At 35.9% G+C, this 25026-nt stretch overlaps 1 protein-coding gene and 1 pseudogene across 1 annotated transcript in view; both read right to left on the reverse strand.

Moving 5' to 3' along the window:
- Positions 1 to 491: 491 nt before the first annotated feature.
- Positions 492 to 1577, reverse strand: LOC123233341 (annotated as a pseudogene).
- Positions 1578 to 10602: 9025 nt separating this feature from the next.
- The window catches only part of EFEMP1 (EGF containing fibulin extracellular matrix protein 1), a 68127-nt gene continuing 53703 nt past the window's right edge, over positions 10603 to 25026 (reverse strand). Inside the window, exons 6-11 of the mRNA XM_044663354.1 lie at positions 24094 to 24213; positions 23000 to 23119; positions 20363 to 20482; positions 15332 to 15455; positions 15017 to 15212; positions 10603 to 11993 (exon numbers count right to left, since the gene is read on the reverse strand). Coding sequence (XP_044519289.1) covers positions 11832 to 11993; positions 15017 to 15212; positions 15332 to 15455; positions 20363 to 20482; positions 23000 to 23119; positions 24094 to 24213 — 842 coding nt within the window. The 3' untranslated portion in view covers positions 10603 to 11831. The remainder of the gene's footprint in view (positions 11994 to 15016; positions 15213 to 15331; positions 15456 to 20362; positions 20483 to 22999; positions 23120 to 24093; positions 24214 to 25026) is intronic.

Consider the following 25026-nt stretch of genomic DNA (forward strand, 5'->3'; position numbering starts at 1 on the left):
CTGAATGTGATCATCTCTGGTGCTCAGGGACCAGCTATCTTTTCCCACTTCATTGCATGACATAGCTTTGTTTTGGCAACCAGATACCAGTGATACATGGGAATGTTTGCTCCTGGATCTCATTAGAGGTGCTTGAGATAGTTTTTTTTTATTATAATCTATTTCTAAACTCACAGCTGCTTACTCTCCTGTTATTCACTGTGGCCCTATAGGCATTCCCATTAGTATTATTGTCTTTGACTGGGCTTGGAGATCTATAAGGTGTGAAAATCCTAAAGGAAAATTCAGATCTTTTAAATACAGACTCTGCTGTGCAAAGGCTCTGCATCATCAGAACATCTGCTAATTCTGCTGTCTGATGCCTATTACGGAAACACCTGAAGGAAACTTCATTTTCTTCACCAGTGATCCCTGAATCCTCAGTCTTACAAAGAGAGGGCACATACATGCTTGCAATGCATCTCTTTTGCTGGGCTCACCAAAGTCACCGGTCACAGTCCTTTCAAAGACAGAACTTTGAGAAGTAGTATTGCATGGGGGGAGTTGCCCACATCACCTGGGCTATCAACACAACTGAGATAAACAATTTTGCTATTCTTCTTGGGCAGGTTTCTGGCTACTTTCATATCTGCTTTGATCTGCTAACTTGTGATCTGGCAACTTTTCTCACACCTATTTTCCTTGATAGAGATGATTTCAACTGGCGTACTTGATGAGAGGAATGGCATCTCTTTTGAAGTGGTATCTTGCCTTTTCCACTCACAAGGAATTGTCTGTATTCTACTGGTTTTCTGATTTTTCTTCTTTGTCAGAGTAGTTTGGAGAACTGTTCTTAGTAATGCAATTTTTAGGGGCTCCCATACTCTCTTCCTCATCTTTGCTGCTGGAATCATGAATTGTAATTGATGTTGCTTTTATAGCAGGCTGAAGGCCACTGGGCTCTGCTTAGTCTTCATCAGCCTCCATGGGAAAAATAGCCTGGCTATGAAGTGGGTATTCATTTCCAGTCTATCTTCCTGAGACCCCTTCTTCCATTTCATCAATTGCCTGGAGAGTAATCAGCTGTTCTTCAGCCTGTCCATTCTAGTGTATCTTGTTCTCCTCATTTTGGTCATTGACCTGCTAGGAATTATTTCTGGGTACATGATGGTGGTTTTGATGATTGCCATTTTTATTTTTGGGATTTTGGTTGTTTACGAGGACTGATAAAACACCAATCCTTAAACTTGCACTCAGATCAATGTGTACACAACCCTAGGTAGTTCTTGAAACATCTGGTTCAGAGATAAACACTAAGTTTGGCAGCAGTTCAAAGAACTGACTGAAATATTTGAGTTTTACTGCATGATATCTCACCCAGGTAGGTCAACCAGTGTTGTCCATCTTGAGTGGTCTACGATCCAATTACTTGAATTATACAGATGAGGGCAATTATAAATGAGCAGATATTTGATATAGGAAAAAACCTCATTCACAGTCTTCATCCTGATATTTGTGACAATGCCAGAATTTTCCTCATTATCAACTAAGTCAAATTTTACCAAATGAATATAATTTTGTAGTATAGTATCTCTCATCTGTCTATCTATCTATGTATCTATCTATGTATCTATCTATGCATCCATCTATGCATGTATGTATGCATGCATGTATGTATGTATGTATCTATGTATCTATGTATCTATGTATCTATCTATGTATCTATCTATCTATCCATCCTTTCATTCCAGGGAGAGGGTTTCAAACTGTGGGAACTCCACTTCTGCCATTGTTAGTGCAGAATTAGTATACATTTCTGAAACCATCTCATCACCAGCTATATTCCACTATGTGTGGTATAAGACCTCTAAGGACACTTCCTAGCTTTGTGACCCTGGGCAAATCACTTAACCCCAATTGTCTAGCCTTTGCCACCCTTCTGTCTTAAAATTTATACTAAGACAGAAGGTAAAAGTTAAAAAAAAAGGCTTTCCAGGAAAGGAATGTGAACAGGTTCTAATAGTTCCAGTTTCAGACAGAAGCCAATTCTGTTACCAATGAGGCATGCCTCAAACAGTTTGTGGGCCCTGCACAATTCTTCATGATGAAAGAGCATAAGTTGATAAAAATGAAATCTTTAAAAGCCTGGGATTTGGTTTGTCTCACTCACTTCAAATAAAGGTGCTTTAGCATTGGGATATAAGGAATTTCAGGAACAGTCACCCTCCCTAGATGCAAGATTTGGATTTTGGCACCTATGGGAATTTTCAGTTTGTTTTTGAGAGGGATGGGAAAAGCTCCATTACGATTACGAAACTTCCCCACAATATGAACTTGAGGCTTACATGTCCAGATGGCTTCCACCAACTCCAAATGTGAAGTCTCCACGCCCAGTAAGTTTGAGTAAGCCTGCAAGACTTCTAGCACATCAGGAATGCTAAAGGCCTCATGACCATGGACCATCGCCTTTCAATGTATCTAGGATGAAGGATCTAGAACTGTTCAATGTCTGGCAACTTCTTCAGCAGTGTCAAAAAACTGGAATCAAGAAGCCAATTTACATATATTCCCACCAGTGTCCTGCACACAGATCTGTTGTCTTCACTGCTTTCAGTTCCAGGATCGTTGCTTCTTTTTGCTTCTGGGAGAGGCATCTATATACATAACCTACAGAAGGAGATACCTAAAGATATGGCAAAATACTTCATGTGAGAGCTGGTTCATATCACCTTTTGTTTCATCTGATTTTGTCACTTCAGGGTTTTTTCCTTCCCTAGGAGATAAAGTTTTCATAGTTTTCCTTTGTGGGCTCATTTTCAAGGTGACCCCAGAAGAAAATGGCCTACTGCCACTTGCTTACTTAAGTTCAAAATTGCAGTTGCCTGCAGTGGAAGCCCCCCCCCCCCAGAAAGACCATATTCTGGCTCTGCATCTGTAAGGAAGACACTAGAGGAGACATGGGCTCAGCAGAGATGCAGCCGCCTGCCACTGCTGGACCCAGGCAAGAGCTGCAGGAATCTCTGTCAGTGCCTCTGAGGTTATAATTTTTAGTGTCATGGCTATACATTTTAACGAAATGTTTTCTTAGCAAACATAAGCCAGGATAATGAAGGTTACTGTTATTGGACTCCAGGGAATAGTACAGAATTCATATCATACAAAAAGTGCCTGATTAGGTCTCCTCCAGACTCCTTTACAGCTAAACAATGAACCATTTTTTTTTGATTTTGTTTTATTTTATTTGTTTTTTAGGGGGCCAAGATGCTACACATCTTAAAAATTAGGAAGCCTTACAAAATGATTTCCTCAAAACACATCTAGTTTTGTCCCCTTGAATGCTGCCCATTTTGATGCAGGCAGAAATTGGATTCCCCCCAGCTAGAGCCTGGTCTGTGTTTATGTAGCCTTCTTTGAATGCTTTCAAAAATGGAAAGAATTCCCTGAGAACCATTAATCAAAATTGTGTCATGGCTAGTTACAGAACTGTAAGGATTGGGCTCTTGGTTATTATCATGGGCTGCTCCAGGTTTGGGACCTTTCTCTTGGTTCATAGCTCAGGAAGACATAAAAATCTGTTGCTGGGATTTGGATGGAAATATTTTTTTCCTGATTGACTATATTTGGTACATGCTTCTCCAGGTGGGAATAAGATGAACAAAATTTTCACATTTGATCATTCTACTTGGTAAGTTTTTGCTTTCCTTGTTCTAGGGGAAGCTTTATGGCAATTCATTTTCAGACCATGCTCATAATAAAAATTAGTCAGTGTTTGTGGGAGCCTTTATTTTTGATCCCTTACCTTCTGTCTTAGAATTGATACCGAATATCAGTTGTATGCAGAAGAGCAACGACAGTTAGGCAAATGGAGTTTATTGACTTGTCTAGCTAGGGTCAAACACCTAGGAAGTATCTGAGGCAAGATTTGAATCTAGGACTTATTGGCCTGGCTCTCTACCCACTGTGCCACCTAGCTGCTACTATTTGTGGAATTCTTTAGGTCACATATCTGCTACACTGACTTTTGTATTTGGAATAGTGTCAGGTATTTTTGGGGGGACAATTCTAACTGGCACTCAGGAAAGTGATTTACCATGAGACACAGATTAGGATGTAACTTTTAAAAGTTTTTTTTGCCCCTCCAGTTGTTTCTTAAATTAAACATAGTTACTTAGATACTTAAACCTAAATATCTAGTTAAAGCAGTGACTTTTTTCTTTTTAACGAACAAGTATTTGCTTTCTATCTTTCCTACTTACTCCTCTATTTAAAATAAGAAAGAAAAGAAAACCTTTGTGACAAATACACAGTCAAGCAAAATAGATTCCTATATTTTCTGTGTCCAAAACTATACGTCTCATTCTGCATCCTTTCCATTAGGGTGGGAGTAGTATAGTTCATTTTCAACCCTGTGAAATCCTGGTTGGTCACTCCATGATTTAGAATTCTTAAGTTTGCATTCACAATGATTTAAAAAAATTGCACAAATTGTTCTCTTCCTGTTTAATCTGTACAAGTTCATAAATCTTCTCAGGTTTTTCTGAACCCATTCCTTTTGCCATTTCTTAAGACTCGATAGTATTCCATTACATTCATATGCCACACTTTATTCTTCCATTCCCTACCTGAAAGGCACCCTGTTGGTTTTTAAGTCTTTGCCACCACAAAAAAGCCAAAGTAGCTATTTTCTGCCTATGGGTCTCAGACCCTTGCCGTATCAGAGGGTTTGCTGCAAGAGGTCTGAAAATCCACATATGTATCAAACAATGGAATTTTGCAGATATATTTCACACATATAGATTGCTTTTTAAAATGTGCATAGGTGATATGGGGTTAATAAATAAAAAGTCATTCAAAAACATTACTGATATCTTAGTTTTTTTTGCTACATATTTTCTCAATAAATGGATGATAAAAAGATAAGTACCATCCCATGTTGGTTCATATGGTTTTTTTCTCATTAAAAAGTGAGACCCTAATACGCAGAAAGGTTGGGAACCACTAATCTGAAATAATACTATTATTGTACCTGAAAGTAAATACCAAAGTGGATGCTAATGCCAAAATAAATAACATTGGATCTGAGGACCTTTTCTATGGAATTTAGCCTAAAATGCTACATATCTGGAGAAATGAGAACTCAGTTCTCATACGGAGTTCTTATATCCAAAGATAACATAATTTGGCTCTGTTTGGGATCACACTATACTTGTTAACAGTCACAAAAGCCTCAGGGAAGCAATTCAGCCATGCTTTAAGAAGCCTCAGGACTGTTTAGGTGGGTGTTCATGCCTATGCTAGACAGGTACATTGGTGGGAAATTTCATTTGGAGGTTAGGGGAAGCCATTTTACTTAGAGTATAAATTACAAGCAATATTAGACTATTGCTGCTAGTGAGTGAAATTGGCCAAAGGATCTTTGCAAAGATAAAACAGAGGTTGTCAGGTTGTTTTTGTGCAGTAGCCAAAGTTGGGTTGATGTGAAGAAATCATTTTATAAGCCATAATGTGTCATAGAAATGTGATGAAATTTTTAATTTTTACTTCCCCTTAAAAGCTTTCTTCTGTCTATCTCTATTGCATTTTCATTATTAATTACTTCTTTAAATCATAGAAGACTGACATTGTCCTTTTTGAGGTAGAAATGAGTCTTGCATGGGGATGGTTAGTCTTATTGGACATGAATGCTCAGAAACACAGGAACTTTCTATTTATACTTGAGTTTGAAGGGGAAGGAGGCTGGTAAAAGGGAGAAATACAAAAACAAAAGAAATGAATTTCAAAATAAAATGTGAAATCAGTCTGTCTTTTATTCCCATGGACTACTCTTGTTATGTGAGGGAAAGAATAGCTGTCCTCATTACCCAGTCCTCTCTCTACTACAATGTGACATAGTGTGGCAAGGACCCCTCTATTTTAATTTTCAGCATTTGCCTGGTCTAGAATATTTTCCCTGTTTCTTTCCTTCTATCCAAGGCTTATGGTCTTTCAAGTTCCTGCTCAGTTCCCTTGTTACATAAATCTTTTCTCTGTTATTTTCCATTTCTGAATTCATGTCATTTATTGTAAATACCACTCATTTGGTGATTAACTTTCCATTCTTTCTCTACATTTTGGATGAGGAGAAACCAGGTACATTTTAGGAGGTCAAGATTAGGTAAGTTTGGCTGATAAGGCTCCTCAGTCTTGATAAGTAAGGCTGTAGATGTGAGAGATCAATTAACTGAGTTTAAAGGAAGCATGATGGCTCTTATATGTTGACCTTCATTGTTTATGAAACAATTTCTTTCCAACAAACCTGTGAAGCATAAAGTCAAGGTATTTCTACCCTCATTTTATATAGAGAATAAACTAAACCTCAGAGATATTAAAACTGAACTCGAAGTTCATTGAATAGAAATAGGATATTTTTAATAAGACATAGAAGTATGATTTAAGAGAATTTTAAATTGCTTTGCTGGAGTTAGTATGTGTTGGGTACCCTTGTTAAATGACAATGCTTTGATATGGGAGAATATTTCTTAGGGAAAGTTAAAATTGAGTTGCTGCATTCATATCTTTAAAATTCTCTTAAATAACACCTGTTTTATAAAATGGGTCTGTCTCTTGCTAAAAAACATCCTACCTAGACATCTTTATTGACCAAATAGGAGACACTGTTCATGTTTTTGCCCCAATTTTCTTCAGTGGACTTAATATCTTGGTCTACTGGTCAGATGAAGCAATATTGATTTTTGGTACCAGATGTATCATAGTTTAGGTTTTCTTTCTACAGGTGTTCTCCCAGCTGGGAAGTATGGAACCTTGCCACAGTTTTGAGATGATGATTTGGTATAGAATTGTGAAAGTGTTAAAAATAATTCTACATGTTAACAGTGGGCTTTGTCCCTGGTGGGCTCCATATGCATAACACATGACCAGTCCAGCAGCTGTTCTATATTTTAACAGGATAGTTAAAAAGTTAGAAACATGCATGGCTATTCAAAACATAAGCAGTTGTTTGGAGTCATGGAAACAAAATTCAACAATAAACTTGATTTGCGAGGTTTCCAAAGAAAATAATCTCATCATCTTATGTTCAGGTGGTCTTGGGGTATTAAATAAACTTTCTGTTTCCATATTTTCAGTTTGATGAAATATTTACCCCCTAGAGGCAGAGGAGACGAAAAGGTGGTGTTATTGGTTTTTTTCCTTTTTCTATTTTTTCAATTTAACACATCGTGAAGGACCTAACAGATACTTTAGGGTTCTGCAATAGAATATTACCCAATTCCTGGCATCTCAAAGGGTCTGTGAGATGGCAAACTTTAAAGGTCACATCATGTACTTTAAGATCCTTTTCAGTATTAATGCACAATGTGTAAATGTGATATTTTAAGACAAGGTGATAATGCAAAAATATATATGTTTTCACATATGTATTCTCAGAACTCATGTTATCGCAACTCTCTCTTTTTTCCCCTGGAATGGATCATAAGATCTTCATTATTTCCATTTTATAGATAGTATAAATCAGGATCAAAATAAAACAAACATCTTGGCCAAAGTCATGGAGAAGGTGGCACAATGAGGACTGATAATCTTTCTATATTTTCCCTGTTATCAAACATCAGGTAGAATGTGAATCACACTGAGTTTGTGACCAAACGAATAAGAATCTATTTAAATTATTTTAACATACAATGTAATCTTTCACCCTTATATAATTTAGACACATTGATGGGTGTGTGTGTACATGTGTGTATGTAATTCTTTTGTGACCGATGCATCCAGTATCATAGTGGGGTCATATTCTTATGGACCACACTTTTCCATGGCTTGGCCCCATGCATACCCCTCCCTTATATCGACTCTAGTAAAATGGAACTACATGAGAACAATTGTTATTCAAAGTAAAGATTGTTTTTGAGGCATGGAGACACCATATTGGGTAAACATGGCACCCATCATTATCCACGTGAATCATGAGAGTGTAGTGTACTTTTAGACCAATCATGTTAACCACCTTACTTCCTTTCATGTAAGAAAAAGGTAGTTGCAATATCTATCTCACCCTACCCCATCATACTTATATTTCTTCCATAAACTATGTTTTGTTCTCTGGTTTTTCTTTTCATCATCCTGTGCATCATAGTTCCATGACTGGGAACCATCTGAATAAGTCAGGGGCTGCCCAGGCCAGCTTGCAGTACATCAACTGGTATAAAAATGGCACAAAAACTGGGGCTCAACCACCATAGCATCTCTGGGGGTAGGCCTTAGGAATAGATCAGGTCTGATTATCTGCTGAATCATGAACCAATAGATCTTGTAGGCAACCAATGGGCAAAGTAATACAATAATCAAATAATACTGGTTGTGAGCTATTTGTCCCTATTAGCTAGGACTATTTTCTTTGGTACAAAACCCTCATGTAGTCTCTCAATCTTTATTGTAATAGCTTCACCTTGGCCCCAAATCCTAAACCATCCATATAATCTTAGAAGACAATAAGAATAACAGTGGGCTTTTGTCAAGGAGAACCATGACTCATAATAGGTTCCTCCATGTATCTTGTGGACTGGGAAGGATTTGTGAGTTGAAGTAAGGCAAGACAAAGTACAGGGGAAAGAGGAATAGAGGCAAAGGGATCATGGATATTATAGCTATAAGGGGACCAGAGAAACCACTGAGAAAGGGCTAAAATAAAGGGGAGGTGGGACAATTTGGAGTTCAGGGGAATTATAGAGGAGACATAAACCTAAGGGAAGGGAAGAGATGAAGATTTTCCCTCTCTGCCCCTGCCTCTCAAGTGCATTGTAGATCAGAGGCGTCAAATGCACAGCCTGTGGGCCATATGTAGCCTACAACTCTCCTGAGTGTGGCCTGAACCAGATTAAAATGTAATTGGGAAATATTTGGTGAAATAAATGAAAATATAATAAATCATAGATAATATTACATTTTAAAAGTAAGTCAATATGCTCCCTTGAGGGATCCATATGAATGGTTTAGTGGTCCCTTGTAGGGTGAAAAAGGGGTTTTATGGGTTCAATATATTAAAAGATGGTCACCAGAGGATTGAACTATTATCAATCCTAAATTAAAAATAATCTCAAGTCAAAATTGACTTTTATGGAAGTTTATTTACAATTAAGAAGAGAGAGAGGACATACGGAAATAAGAATCTAACCCAGTAGGTAACTTACTACGATCCTCTAATTAATCCAGGTAGATCTTAACCCTCAGCCTAGAGTCAGAGGGTCGGAGGTTTGGAGGTGAATGAAGCAAAACTTCATTCACAGAGTCTTATTAAAAGAAGTTTCTTAAGAGAAGTTCAGGAAGATTCAATCAGGCTTTAACCTCACCACATGGAATTCAAAGAAGATATTTAAAGCAGTCTCACCAGGGTCTCAGGGTTCCAGCACTACTCCACGAACCAGAAGAGATCTGTCACCAGACGCCCTCTTCAACCAAAGACCTCTCACTCACTCAACTCCCTCTTTTTAAAGGGGTCACTTATGCGTCACTTCCTGTGCCTTCCCCTAGCTTGCGTGTCCAATCACAATAGATGCTTCTCATAGAATGCCTAGGGGGTGGTCAGTCTATTCTGATTCTTCACTCACTCTAGCATATGTGGGTTGCAGACCTCCCAGAATTAGAGGTGCTCTCACCTTTGGTGATTAAATCTAAAGATGGACAGTGTAGGCTTAATCTAATTATCACAATCTATTCATTTATGAGTTTGACATCACTGCCCTAGATGACCTCTAATGTCTTTTCCATCTATAATATTCCATGTTTTATTAAGAGTTCTGTCTTTGAGAAGATGAAAGAGGAAAATGTGTATATCTCAGGGCTGGTAGAGGTCTTTCAGCTCTGTTGTATCAAGTAACACTTCTGAATTCTGCTTTCTAGAGGGCTACAGGGTGTCTGGACTCATAGTGATGCTGATGAAGCACAAGCAGTAGCCGTGGCTATGATTTCACTATAGTAAACGAATGGTGTTTTGGGTGAAGGAGTTATAGGAAATAAACTAACCATTTGCCAATACCTATAGCTCAGAGAATTTCCTTATTCAAGCCTGGCTAATCTAGGCTTTGGTTTTTATTATAAACTCTTTTTACTTCTTGCCTAAACCTTTGGATATGACTCACTGATAAACCTATGAACCTTGTGGTTGCCTGATATAGTACTGGTTTTATCATTTTCTTTGTATCAAGATCTGGACCATTCCTCAAGGGGATTTCTCTCCTTTCAGTCCTATTGACTGATTAAAAAATTAATGAAATTCATTTGTTTTTCAACTCCTCCCTCTTCTCCCTACATCATAGAAGGCATCATCCAAGATCATATATATATATCCCACACCCATACACACATATATTTCTGTATATAAATGATTACTTTCATGTTTCCATTTTTCAGTTCATTCCCTGGAGGCAACACTTACAACTTATTCTTCAAGTATTAAATTTATAGCTGTAACCCATTTTCCCACATCACCTTTACTGCCAGAATGTGCTAGCCAACCTCAGATAGAGGCCATAGATTTGGGATAATCTAATTTTTTTCCCAGAAAGCAAAATTGTATAAGGTTGTCAGAATCTTATATAGGCCAGAGACCAGATGATAGACTATGAGAATTACATTTATTTTTATAAAAATATTTGTACAAAAAGGTAAAAATTATACATTTGAAACAAAGAGGACACTAAAGCTTCACAGATATAAATGGAAAGGCAATTTGATGTTCACTTGAATGCCAATTCCCTGTTCCTCCCTTATCTGGAAAAAGAATAAAATTTTAAGCCTTGTACATCAGGTCCATCAGGTCATTCTTGCTCTTTTTTTGTGCATGTTATGTAGTTTATAAGACAGAAAACTTTCAGAATTTAAATTCTATCCAAGAAAGCAAACCCCTTCAGGAAAAGAATTCTGAAAAATGGTGGTCATTTTGTTTCATGTCACATGGCATCTTCATGTCAGAAGAAGCTCTCCTGCTCCTTGAGACTCTTATTAAGACAGGTGTGTCATAAGGCTAGAAATAGTCATGATTTTTAATAAAGACAAAACAATAAAATTCTTTTCAACATTATCATTTTCTATTAAAAGTTTCATGCACTGTTGGATAAAATTTATAGTACCTGGAACATAGTAAGTGTTTAATAAATGTTTCTTGGATAAATTGAATGAAAGAATGGATAATCACAGCCCATTTTAAAAGAAGATAAGATTACTCTTGGAAATCAGCATCATTGTATTGTAATCAAAGCTCAATACAATCTCTCCTCTGCCATGTAATAAATAACCATCTCTAAGCCAGAAAAAAACGCAAATATAAGATAGGTCCTCATTTTCTAAAGAAATAGATTTTTATTGACCTTTTCTCTTTCATACAAGGCAGTTAAAAAAAGAAATACATTTAAACGTTTAGATAATTTTCACTTGTATGTTTCTTAATATTAATCTTTGCTTCCTTTATGTGATTGTCAGTGGAGCTATATTAAAATTGTTTTTTAAACCATTGTGTGTACTATGGATTATCTTTTGTTTGTTCTATTGTGACAGCAAAACAAAAACAAATAAACCTTGAAATTTCACAGGATAGTGAATGCATACCTCTCTTGAACTAGACCAGTTTAATGGATGAATGTCTAATAATAATAGTACAGTAATAAAGGCAAACTTTGAATTTTGACAATATGTTACAATGCCCATTTATAAACAGGGTGCTAAAATTTTTGAATTATAGGTGAGTGTACAGATTACAGTTGCAGGCTTACTAGATATGTCTATAAATAAAATATTAAGTGCTTTAAGATAACAATATTCTTTGGCTGATTTAAGTGCCTGTGGTGGTTTTGGATGAATGACTAAAAAGAGTATGGTCCTACTATTATTGTTAATCTTAACAATGAACTGGTCCGGAAGGTTCCTAGGCTGTTGACTGTCAACATCTCGAGATCTACAATATATTCTCTTGGTCCGGATAGCGACTTCACTAGCACGAGCATTGCACTTATGGCACTTGTTTGCTGAAATTGAAAAAAAAAAGGGAAAGTAAGAAGACAGGTTTTTTTGCTACTTTTCTCAGCAGGAACTATAGCTCTTTTAAGAGTTGTAGGAAAATCTGCAGGGAAGGCATCACCTTATCGCTACCCTACATTTTCCCAATAGAGCCTGATACTTTGTGAAACATCTTATTTCCTGTTCATCTCCAACCATTATCATCTTCTCAAGGTACCCCATTTCTGCTTTCCTAACAGTATCTTGTCCTTTACGTTTCTAATATCATGATTTTGTAGAATTGAACAATGTACACGTTTTTCTGTAGTCAAAAAGACATTTATGGAGAAACCACAGGATATCTCTGTTTAAACACTATTGTGTTTGGTTGAATGGGTTTTTACAATGTTTAAAAAAAGGCCCTGGCCTCTTGAAAAAGTCAAAAACAAACCATTTTCAGATGTTTCTTAGAGAGACACAAAGTAAAACAGTAGTAAGATCACAAGACTTATTCAAGAAATCAATGCTGTGTAAATGTAAGGTGGATATTTGGAGGGAAGAAGAATCTTAAACCAAGATAGGTGACAGATACTCATTGAAATTTAGTTAGTTAATTAGTTAAGTGGTAACCAGTGAAAATTATTTCCTTCTGCCTGAAAATAAGATACCCCATGATACAATGGAATGAATGGTGTTTTGGACATCAGAGGACTAAAGTCCAAAAATGTTTTCTGCTTACTTACTACCTGTAGGATTCTGGGAAAGTCAATGCAAGTTAATTCTCTGATTCTCTTTCCTTATTTGTAAAGTTAAAAAAAGTTGGACTAAATTAGGGATTTCTTAACCTTTTTGTATTATTGGCAGTCTGGTAAAGCCAACAGACAACCCATTTCAAATCAATGTTTTAAACACATAAAATTAGGATTACATAGGACAAAATTCTGTTGAAACATAGTTATGAAAATATTAAACAAACAAGTTCACATTCCTCAGATTATTAACTCCTGGGAATCACTCTAGCATTTCCCCCCTCTCGTTATATTTATTGCAAGGAAATTAGAGAAGTAAGAGTATGAATGCATACTTAATGTTTGTTGATAGAACAAGGAGAAGAATGTTGAGGGAAACCATTTGTAATGGCTTTTCACATCAACTTATTCTAAAACTTGGAAGAAATGGGGTGATAGAGGTATGTGTGCTCCATAGAATGCTTTTCTCATACAATGTTCTTTCAGCAAATACGTGAGTTCCTTCCGCATACGAAGTACTGTCAGACATTATGAGGGATATGGAAACATTGTCTCTGCCCACAAAGAAAAATATGTGGCATCATATAATTTAAACTTTTATACAAGCGAAAATTCATTGGGAGAAATTTTTGCATCAATCGTTTTGGCTATTCTTTTATGTTGGGTTGTGAAATAACCATGATTTTTATCACTATAATTGTGAGATGTCATATTTATCCAATGATCATTAAAAAAAAGTCTTTTTGAATCAAATAATAAAAAAGATTAAAATTAGGAACTTCAAAGTTTCCAATGCTTTATCTCATTCATGGCAGGAAAGATTCATCCTTTTCTTTTGAGAAAGCATTTAGTTTATAAATATATGATCTGTGGTATTTATATTTGAATATATTATATTGATAACAAATAATAAGGGATTTAACTAACTTTTAAGGAGTATTCTAAAATGAACTACATTCATCTCTCAAAGGGTACCTATTTATGTCCATTGAAAATGATAGACTGACCTGGCCTTAGACACTTTCTAGCTGTGTGATCCTGGGCAAGTTACTTAATCCCAATTGCCTAGCCCTTAACACTCTTCTTCTTTAGAACTGATATTCAGTATTGATTATAAGAAAAAAGATAAAGGTTTTTTTTTTTTTAAAGACTAGGTTGAACTGTGCCCTATTTTAACTGCTTGTTATTTGCCCCAAGGTTATTTTCTTCAGATCTTAAATCATACATACTTTAAACTCTAAAGTTAATTTTCAAAAAGAAAGATTTTGAGATGCTTCTCTCCAACTGCTGTGCACTACCATGGCTATTTATATGAGCCAATATTACTGAGCTAGCATTATCTGAAGGAAAATCACCCTAATAAATTTTATATCTGGTATTTTAAGCTTTAAACATTAAATATTGAATGAATCTATGCTTCCCTCTAAGTACACAAAGAGAGTAGCAAAGAGTTGAAAGGTCAAAGTATAGAGGGTCATTTTTCTTTTTAGAAGTCAGTTATAAGAAATTAATCATGTTTAGCTCATTGGCAAAGAAACATACACATCACAGAACTGTGTAAACATGTAAACATTTAAAAATGTGCAAACCCTGTCACAGATATAGTTTTTCCAGTTTATTTTTCCTTTTCTTAAAATAAAATCTTGACTTTTAAAGTTGATTAAGAATAAACTATTCCTAAAAGGATTTTTGAGAAAGTTTTAACTTCATGAATAAAGTTACTTTAGAATAAAATAGCTCCTACCAGCTTTTAACTGCTCTAAGAAGGGTGCTAATCCTATCTAAAAAATGTAATAGATATAAGAACAAAAATAAACTCCCTGAGATTATGTAGTCTGGCACAAGCCTGGAAAAAGCCAGACCAACTCTAATGAAAGGCTACTGCAATAATCCAGCTGTGATGTGTTAAGTGCCTGAACTTGAGTGCTGACAGTTGTAAGGAAAGAGTAAATCTGAAAGACACTCTAAAAAAAAATGAAAGGCTTCAGTGGCAGAGAAATGAAAGGACTCAGTAGCAGATGAAGGTGGAGAGGGAAGGAGAGAAAATGAGTTTAAGGTTTCTAACTCGTGATGACTGAAAGAAGGGTTCTAGGACCAGTGACAGAAATGGTAAAATTGGGAAGGAGAATATTTCCCAACTCATTTAGAGAAACTATGTGTGTGTTTGGTGAAAAGTGAAGAATTTGTGATATTAAAAAAACACAATAAATTCTTAAGAATTATTTTTCTACTTTTAAAACTATTTCGAGATCTCTGACTCAGTGGTGCACTTGTGTCCAGCTGAGACAATGAGATATACTTACTCGTAAGTAGAATTCTCCATTTTCATTTCCAGATTTAATCCTGAAAGTATTAATAGTGTTGGCATAAATAGTAGTGGCCTGGATTTGAAAGATATCTGATGGCACAGATCTATCAGATCGGATACTCATGTACTTATAGACTATAGACTGAGGAAGCTCTCGGCACACTGCATTTGACACAGGGCAGACACAACGACTGCAAAACAAAATAAAATAAAATAAGCATTCAAAATGGACATATATTGACTGAACTGCTTATTGTTTTGGTTTTCTGAATTCTAATCCCATCTTTGAAAAACACATGACATTTCTTACTTTTCTGATGTTAGGATGTATGGATCTGAGCAAGGGTTTCGTGGATAACAGCGGAACCCACCATGGTAATTCCAACACATTTCTTCTTCCCGGCATTCATTTGCTGTCTCACACTCATTTATATCTAGAGAAGATGGGTCAGAATAATTTTCAAACAAAAATAAAGGTGTACAAATGATCAAATCTTGATTTTGCAATCTGAAGAACTTTCTACAAAGAACGAAGATGACTTAATCAAAAAAATTTATAGATGCCTTTTGGATTAATGTCACAGCAATTGCCACAATTTTCCTCAAGACAAAGAAGAACAATTAAGCAAAAGTGTTAGATACAATTTAATTTGTCAGATAACATATACAATAATATAATAGTCCCTAGCTTCACTATTTCTTCTCTGAGATCTTCCTGGTTTTTGGTTTTTTAGAATTCTATTTTCTCTTAATGAAATTTTTATTTATATTGTTATAGTCCCTATGTAAATATATCTTTGTTCTGTTCATTTTACTCTGTATCAGTTCACACAAATCTTCCCATATTACTCTGAATTTCTCAAATTCAGTTTCTTACTAAAAAAAGAATATTTCCTTATATTCATCTATTACTCTAGCCATCCCCAGGCCAGTGGGCATAGGTATATTTTATTTCCAATTTTTACTACCACAGGAAGACTTGCTATAATTATTCTGAAATATACTGGAGTTTAATTTTTAACTGTGACTCATTCTCCTATTGGGTATAAATCTAGAAGTGGCACTGCTGGGTTGTATAAATCTTGTGTGCCTTGTAGTTTTATTACCATATATTTTATTCATTTCACATTTAACTTATGGAGTCTTTCTTGTTTATTTTTACTAGTACTGTATAGAAATGTTCATGATTTTATGCATTTATTTTGTCTTTATCGTAAAAAAAACCAATAAGTACTATTGATTAGTCTTTTTCTTTGCTGATACCAGGTTTTCTAAAAACCTTGATCATGTTATATTAAAAAAATAGTACTATTCTCCTCTTTGCTGGCTTACAGCTTTGTTTTTGTTCCCTTGTCATATAAATATAGTTAGCATCTTGAGAACTACCTCAAATAATAATGGTGAAGAGGCATCTTTGCTTTACCCCATTTGTACTGGGAAAGCTTCTAGTATTTAACTAATGCAAAATCTTGACTTTAAATACAAACATTTAAATTTACAGTTAGGATGACTTCCATTCATTCCTCTGCTTTTTAGTTTAAAAAAAATAAATACTGTGTTTTATCAAAGATTAAAAAATCTATTGAAATAATCATGTTATCTTTATTGTTTATATGCTTAATTATGCTAATTGATTTCCTGATTTTGAATTATTCTTGCATTCCTGGGAATTCAAATTGGTCATTATGAATTATTTTGTAGATATATTTCCAGGATCTCCTTATTAAAATTTAATTTAAATTTTTTACTTTAATATTTATTAACAAGATTGGATTATCTTTTTCTTTCTCCACTTTGATTCTTTCCTTATTTAGATTTTAGGACTATACTTGCCTCATAAAAGGATTCTAAGAGCATTGAGGACAATTTCTTTAAAGGTTTGATAGAATTTACTTATAAATCCATCTGGTCTAGGGACTTTTTGTTTCCTTTGGTAATTCTTTAATGACTTACCCAATGTCTTCTTCTAAGACTGGATTGCTTAATTTCTGATTTCCTGTTTTTATAGTTTGAATATTTTATATTTTTGTAGATGTCATTAATTCTTTCTGAATTCTCAGTCTTTCTCACATATAACTATATATGGTAAGTTCTTCTAATTCTTTTTACTTCTTTTAAGGTCACCTTTTGGGGCTTTTTACCCATTCTCTTATTTTTCCAAGAATTTTTCCAGGTTTATTTTATTCTACATTTTGAGGAGCTTTTCAAATCTTAGTAATAATAATAAGGCAGATATTTTGGCTAAATAGAGAGAATGCTGGGCTTGGAGTCAAGAATAGTTGAGTTTAAATCTAGCTTCAGACTCTTAACTGTGTGACCATGGGCAAATCATTTAACCTTAGTTTCAACTGTTAAAGGTGTGGTTTATAAAAGCAGGCAGGTAGGTTGTGCCACAGTGTACAGAGTGCTGGGAATAGAGTTGGAAAGACTCTTCTTCCCAAATTTAAATCTGGCCTCAGACACTTAGATATGTATGATATTGGGCAAATTACTTAACTCCTATTGCCTGACGCTTACTGCTCTTCCAACTTGGAACCAATACTTTGTATTGATTCTAAGATGGAAGGTAAGGGTTTTTTTTTAAACAAACTATTAGAAATAAAGAATTCTACCTAATTTTACATATCTGCATATCAATTTACCTTTTATCAAAATGTTTTTATGTCCATTATATACTTTGTCCTTCTAAACAATCCAGTGGAATAGAATAGAGTTAAACATTAACCTCATCTAAAAGAAGAACCAGAGAAATATAAGGGTCAAATGATTTGTCTGTGGTCACAAAGTTAGTGGTTGAGCCACATTGTATTCCGGTTGACATTCTTTCCATCATAATAAATGGCACCCAAATGAATGTCTTCCATGTTTCATTTTATTAAAAAAAGCAAAGAATGAAAACTCTGGGCCTCTGACTTATGTATAATTAACCTAAATCTTTAGAAAAGCCTGAAGTCAAACAAATGTCAAGATCTAGTGATTAAGAGAGATTTCTTATAAACTCAATGAGGCTATTAATAGAAACCTTAGATTCCATCAGAACAAACTTCAGGAGACTTTCTCCCTTAATATTTTTTGTTTGTTTTTTTTTCCCCTGAAGTATAAAGGTGCCATTTGTTCTCCAGTTGCACGAGAAACCAAGAGCTGTTTGTTAATTAAAAGCTAGCAACTGCTAAAAGAACCCTTATGCTGCAGTTTCATTCACTACTTCCAGTAATGTGAATATCATTTTAACTTCTCTATCTGTCTAGATGGACTTTAAAATCTTACTTTTTCCTTATGAGCACTTGGTGGATTGCTTTAAGGTCAACAAGCAATTAAACAGCAAAACAGATAAGAAATGGTGGCTTAATGCAGTGATTCAATAACTAATAGTATCAAAAACTTAATACTCATTTTATAGAGGAAAGAAGTGATGAAAGAAAAAGTTTCAAATCTATAAATTTGAAAATAGAACATGTACTACTAGTATTGGGAGCAAAGATGTAGATGTAGAAGTAACACTTCTGAATGAGGTAGTTATTTAAGCTCAAGGCAGTCTGGGTTCTTTGAATATTGAATAATATTCAATGAATATTATAATAAATAATATTCAATGAATAAGTCAGACACACTAATAGAATAAAGGGGAAAATGGATTTTTTCTTTTATACCTTAGAAAAACCAAGTTTCAGTTTAAAAAATGCTCTGGCCACTAACAACAATTTGGAAATAGGTCTTGATCAATGACACATGTTAAAACCAGTGGAAATGTGCATCAGCCATGGGTGGGGGGAGTGCAGGGGGTGAAGGGGAAAGTAGGAGCATGAATCACGTAACCATGTTAAAAATGAATATTAATAAATGGTTAAAAATGCTCTGGCCTAGATCTCTACAGTTTTTTAGGGGCTGGGTTATAGGTTATCAGAAGTATACAGAATAAAAAATCCCAGCCCCTTACATTTAATGTTAATATGTTTATTCAGGACAGTCCAAGGTAAATTCAATAAAAATTTACTAAAAGCATATTATGTTAGAGGTACTTTGTTACGTCATGATAACAGCTAATGTTTATATAGGTCTTAGTAAATGCTAGGTTTAAGCGCCTTATTTTATCATCTTGAATTGATGCAAATATTATCTCTTTGATTCTCATGGCAACCTTGGGAAGAGAGATGTCATTATTTTCCCTATTTTATAATTGAGGAAACTGAGGCAAATAGAGGTTAAATGACAAAGCTAATAAGAATCTGAGGCTGAATTTGAACTCAGATTTTCCTGACCCCAAGCCCAGCATTCTATACCCTGAGCTGCCTTGCTGCCTCCTTCTCCATCTCATTTTATAGGTGAGGAAACTGAGGCAAACAGGACTAAGTGATTTGCCTAGGGCCACCCAACAAGTAAGAATCTGAGGCATGGATCTGAACTCAGCTTTTCCTGACTTCACGCCCAGCACATATTTACTGTGCCACCTTGCTATCTCTATCTATATCATGAAGACAAAAATGAAAAATAATTTCTGCCCTTAAGGGAATTAGATTCACCTCCAAGCACACTCTTCACCCAAACCAGCATTTATTAAGTATTTGTTGTGTGACAGGCATGGAGCTAAGCCTTGAGACAAAAATACAGCCCTTAAATAGCCCACACTGTAATGAGAGAGATGATGTGCAAATAACTAGGGCCATATAATCTAATGAAATGGAGCCAAACTCTTTCAAGAAAGGGTCTAATTTCACTTTTAATACTTGAATGTGCATTTAGAATACACACTTTGAGTTTCATCTCACATGACCTTGTTCCCATGTTAATGGAATTTGGCTCCCACATTAATAGAAATTCAGATTTCACAGAGTAGATGAGAGAGGCATATTTTTGATCAAAAAGGTTTTTCTTGAATCTCTGAAGCTCTGCTACCCAGGTGACTGCCTATTGCTTCTAGACATAAACCTTAAACATCCTTATGCTTAAATGACACACAGAGATAGGTATGAATAGGATTTTTTTCTCCAAACATTTCAAACTTTATAGGTTGGTAACAATTTCTAGGACAAAAGAAGTCCTAGTTTCCCAGGACCTGTCTGACTTTCTAATTTAGAACCTTGATAACCTTAAAATAACTTGTGCAAGGTCAGCTGGGTAGCTCAGTGGATTGAGAGCCAGGCCTAGAGATGGGAGGTCCTGGGTTCAAATCTGGCCTCAGATACTTCCCAGCTGTGTGACCCTGGGCAAGTCACTTGACCCCCATTGCCCACCCTTACCACTCTTCCACCAAGGAGACAATACACAGAAGTTAAGGGTTAAAAAAAAACAAAAAACAACAAAAAAATAACTTATGCAGAGGTACTGAAATAAGGAAACTCACCTTGACAGGTTCTACTCCCAATGACCTGGTATCCCTCAGGGCACACACAAGAGAATTTTCCGGGTTCATTGACACATTGATATTGACAAAGGTAGCTTGAAGTTCTGCATTCATCAATATCTATAGAGGAGGAAGAGAGCCAATTCCATTTAACAAACTAAGGCTAATCAATCAAAACACCTACTGTGTGCCGAGCACTGTGAACATAAATATAAAGAATGAAATTAATTCCTCCTCTCAAGAGCTTATACACTAATGGAAAGTTAGAGAGAGTTCTCTGACACTTGAATATATTCAGACAACTTGTTGGTCAAGTCAAAAATATTCATATATCATTTAGGTATTAGACTAGACCAGGGGTTCCCCAACTTTTTTGGCCTTCTGCCCCCTTTCCAGAAAAAATATTACTTAGTCCCCTGGAAATTAATTTTAAAAAAATGTTAATAGCAATTAATAGGAAAGATAAATGCATCTGTGGCCATCACCGCCTCCCTGCATCGCTGCAGCACCCACCAGGGGGTGGTAGTGCCCACTTTGGGAATCACTGGACTAGATAAAAATAATAATATTTATATAGTGCTTACATGTCAGGCATTGTGAAGTGTTTTATAGTTATTGTCTCATTTTATTCTCTTAAGGTCTCTGGGAAGCAGATGTTACTATTATCATCATTTTACAATTGAGAAAACTGAAGGAAATAGAGATTATGTGACTTGCCTAGGGTCACACAGGTAAGTGTCTGAGGCCAGATTTGAACTCAAATCATCCTGACTCCAGGCTCAGCAGTCTATCCACTGTGACACTCAGCTACTCCTAGATAGTCTCTGTAGTCTGTGCCAACTCTTAGACTATATGATTTTATTTAAAAATAAACATATATAATAAAAATACAATTCTAATAGTTATCAGCTGCCTGATGTATGCAGGACAGTGTTTTCCACATCAGAAAAGAAACAAAGCTTAGATAAGACACACTCACTGCTTACAATTTAGTAGGGGAATAAGACAAAATCTAAAAGCTTATACTGGGTGCTCATTTGATCATATTTTACCTATATATATTTCAAGATGAGCAACAGAATGAAAACAAGCACAAATCTTTAAGGCATTGAAACTGAATAATAATGAGACTGAATAATAATGAAACTGAATAATAATGAGCCAAGTCAATTTTTAGCAAAAATCTAACATTATTAGCTTCTCCAGAGTAGAAAGTGAATTGGATAGAATCTTTTTTGGGGGAGTGGGGAGACGTCTAACCCAGAATGAATGAACTAGTTAATGAATTATAACTGTTTCCCTTGTTGATGAGGAGGCAGGCAGTCTTAAAAGCATACTTAAAAAAACCACCAAATTCTCATAAATTGTATGAATTTGCCATAAAGATGATCTGAGTATTGAATAAAAAAAGTCCCAGTCCTGGCCAGGTGGGAAGGCCTGCCAGGGTTTGGGAAATGGCATGCTTAGGCCTGGAGGCAAGGAGTGCTTCACATTTCTTTGTGGTGATGTCCCTCTCATTTGCTCAGAAGGGGCCATGGCAAGTTCCAGGGAGCAACCCTTTTTTAGTCTGAAGTACAGTAGTCATGATGTGGGGCTTTTAGGGTGGGGTATGACCCTCATGGCCCCAAATGAAACTTGGAGGATCCTTTGGGTGGAAAGGGAAATGAAATGTAGATGATATCACCCTCAGGAAAATCTCATGCCTTTTGAATTATACTTGTGGCATTCTGCACATGCATGCTCTTCAAGGGACAAGCTATTTTCTTTCTTGGAACAATTAAATAACGAAGAATTAACATAGCTCATTACCTCTATGATTCTGGATTATGTAGGGTTCTGTCTTTGGAAAGAGCCTATTCTTCAAGATCATCTAGTAACAGGATTGTGGATTCAGAGCTGGAAGGCACATAGTCCTACCTCTTCCTTTTATAAATAAGGAAACTGAGGCATAGAGGACTTAAATCACAGAGAAAATGGAAAGTGTGTTCGATTTGGAGTGCTAAGACCCAAATTTGAATCCTTCCACTCATTTTCCTGCATGACCTGGGACAAACTGCTTTACTTTTCTGGACCTCAGTTTCCTTAGCTGAAAAATGAGGGGACTGGACTAGATGACCTCTAAAAGTCATTTTCAGCTCTAAGACTATGGACTATGGCACTTTGACACAGGGAGTAAATAGTAGAATTGGGACAGAAACCTTCCAAATCCAGTATTCTCTTTCATTTTACAAATGTGGAACCTGAGGTCCAGTTGTTGAAGTGACTTGATCACAGTCACATCACTAAACAACACGGCAGAGATGGGACCATCCTGAGTTGCTGTCCAGCATTCAGGTACCTACACCACATACTTCTCTGATGTAAGTTACATGGCCTGTTGGTCATCCATCATGAACTCCTGTTTATTTTGATTTCTTCCATTTCCCGTTGATAACTCATACTCTAAGTCTTCTACTTTTGGAGCTACACTATATTCCCTGGAATTCAAAGTTAAATTTCCTTGAGTAGAAATTCATTTTACAAAAGGTCCAGGCCTTCTCCCCACTCCCTGTCACTCCTACCGATTCACACTAGACATAATATCATAATATTATTATTATGCTATTCACACTAGACATGATTTGAGAGAGCACTCACCTTCACAGTTGAGTCTGTCACTGCTTAACTCATATCCCTGGTTACACTGACAGATGAATGAACCAAGTATATTGTAGCATTGCTGAGCACACTGATTGCTGGCATCACATTCATTGATATCTGAAAGGACAGGTTTCTTATCTTTAAACAGATCTTTCTTGATACCAGTTGAATCAGCTGATGACAAGTGGATGATTTCCCTAGCTAAATCCTTTGCCCTGCAGAAGCTCATTGGAGAGCATCAATTCAGATTTCATAGCTGCTGGGACAATTTCAAATCGGGGCTTTACATTCCTTTTTAGAAACCCTGGAATCATTTTTCGAGGAATGACAGCTATTCTAACTTGTGATGAACCTTTCCAAAAACAATTTAGTGCCGCTATTAAACTGTACATTCCACTATCTTTCTTTTTTTTCAGGTACAAAATGCCAAGTCTATAAATAATTGATATAAGAAACACACAGTGATATGGTCTCTCAGCATGCTGTGGTGAAGATTTATCTGTGCTATTTATTACTTTTTAAATAGGTTCTGTTAAATTCCATTTCAATTATAACATGGGCCTTTGAGACCCATAGAGAGTTTTGCAATGCTCTGAGGCACTGAAAATATTGTGAAAAGGCATTTTTCCTGTGCTAGATTCTTTCCATGTCATGCCAATCTCAAAATTGTGTGCCGTGACAGTGCATTCTGAAAAGAGAGAAGCAGCATGTGAGAATTGGAGGTACTGTCAGTGGAAAGTTTATGTACATGAACTTGCAGTAACCCCCAGGCCCTTTGGCACCTCCAAGTCTTATTTCACACGCTATTGACTAATTGGTGTGCGTACATCAACTACTCTGTAGTTTTTTTAAAAATGCATACACAGAGGAGAAATAAAACCAAGAGTAAAAAATTTCCATTCACATCTTGATATATTTTGGAAAACAGACTGGTTATTGTCTTTTTTAGTTTGAGGATTGCTTAAGGGATCCTGATGAAAACCAGTTCACTCAAAAACATCAAACTTGAAACCACCATGCCCTGGTGGGGCATATGCATTTTTGGGAGACCTAAACTGGATGATGGCACTGTCCCTTCTGAGAAGGCTTACCTACGCAGGTGTAGTTGTTTGCTGCCAACTGAAACCCAGCACTGCACTGGCAATAAAAGGAACCCGGTGTGTTCACACATCTTTGCTGGCAGTAAGGAGGGATGCTGCATTCATCTATGTCTAGGATATCACAGAACAAAAATATTGTTACTTATTTGTATTCCCCAGTGGTTTGTGCTTTTGCTTTCAGTTTGGAAGTGTGAAGGCAGATATATTTCACAAAGAAGTGGAAGTGAAAAAAATTATTTTTCTAAACTGGTACTTTGGAATAGAGTTAACTTCAATTTGAGTATCCTTTGGTCTAAATTTCTCTATTACCTTAGGAAGGTTGAAGGAAGTCTTTTTCTTCACTCATCATAAGTTTCTGAGAAGTGATGAGTTATTTATGCAAATCACATATGAATAATATCATGTGTGTGCTTAAAAGTTAAAAGAATACAATGCCTAGTTTCACATATTAGTGTGTCATTTAGGGGGTGATGTCTCTAGAATATCTAAAACATGAGTAAAATAAATCAGAATTCAAATTTCAGGGTGAGACAGTGGAAAAGATCCAGATCCAAGACATCAGAAATCGAGGTTTTGGAACCATCATCAAATTTTTGGCAAGTCATTAAGCCTTTAAGTTCCTCAGTTTCTTATTCTGTAAAATGGAGCTGAGAAAATCACACTTTAGGGAAGTAGCACTACCCATTCTCCCTTCATTAGAAGAGAAGAGTCTTTCCTCCCTTTAGATGCAAACATCTTTATCTTTTACCATCTTTTCAGGACTATGGTCCAGAAGTCCTCTCTCACACACTCTTCAAACTAGCTACCCTCCTATCTGTCTAGAAACATATTTAGATCTTCCTCATTCTAAAAAAAGTCCTTCCTTTGACATTTACACTTCATCCAACCATCTTCCTTATTTCTTTCCTTTTCCATAGCAAAAAT

This window comes from Gracilinanus agilis, chromosome 2, assembly GCF_016433145.1.
Source record: "Gracilinanus agilis isolate LMUSP501 chromosome 2, AgileGrace, whole genome shotgun sequence".
In the NCBI taxonomy this organism is placed as follows: Eukaryota; Metazoa; Chordata; class Mammalia; order Didelphimorphia; family Didelphidae; genus Gracilinanus; species Gracilinanus agilis.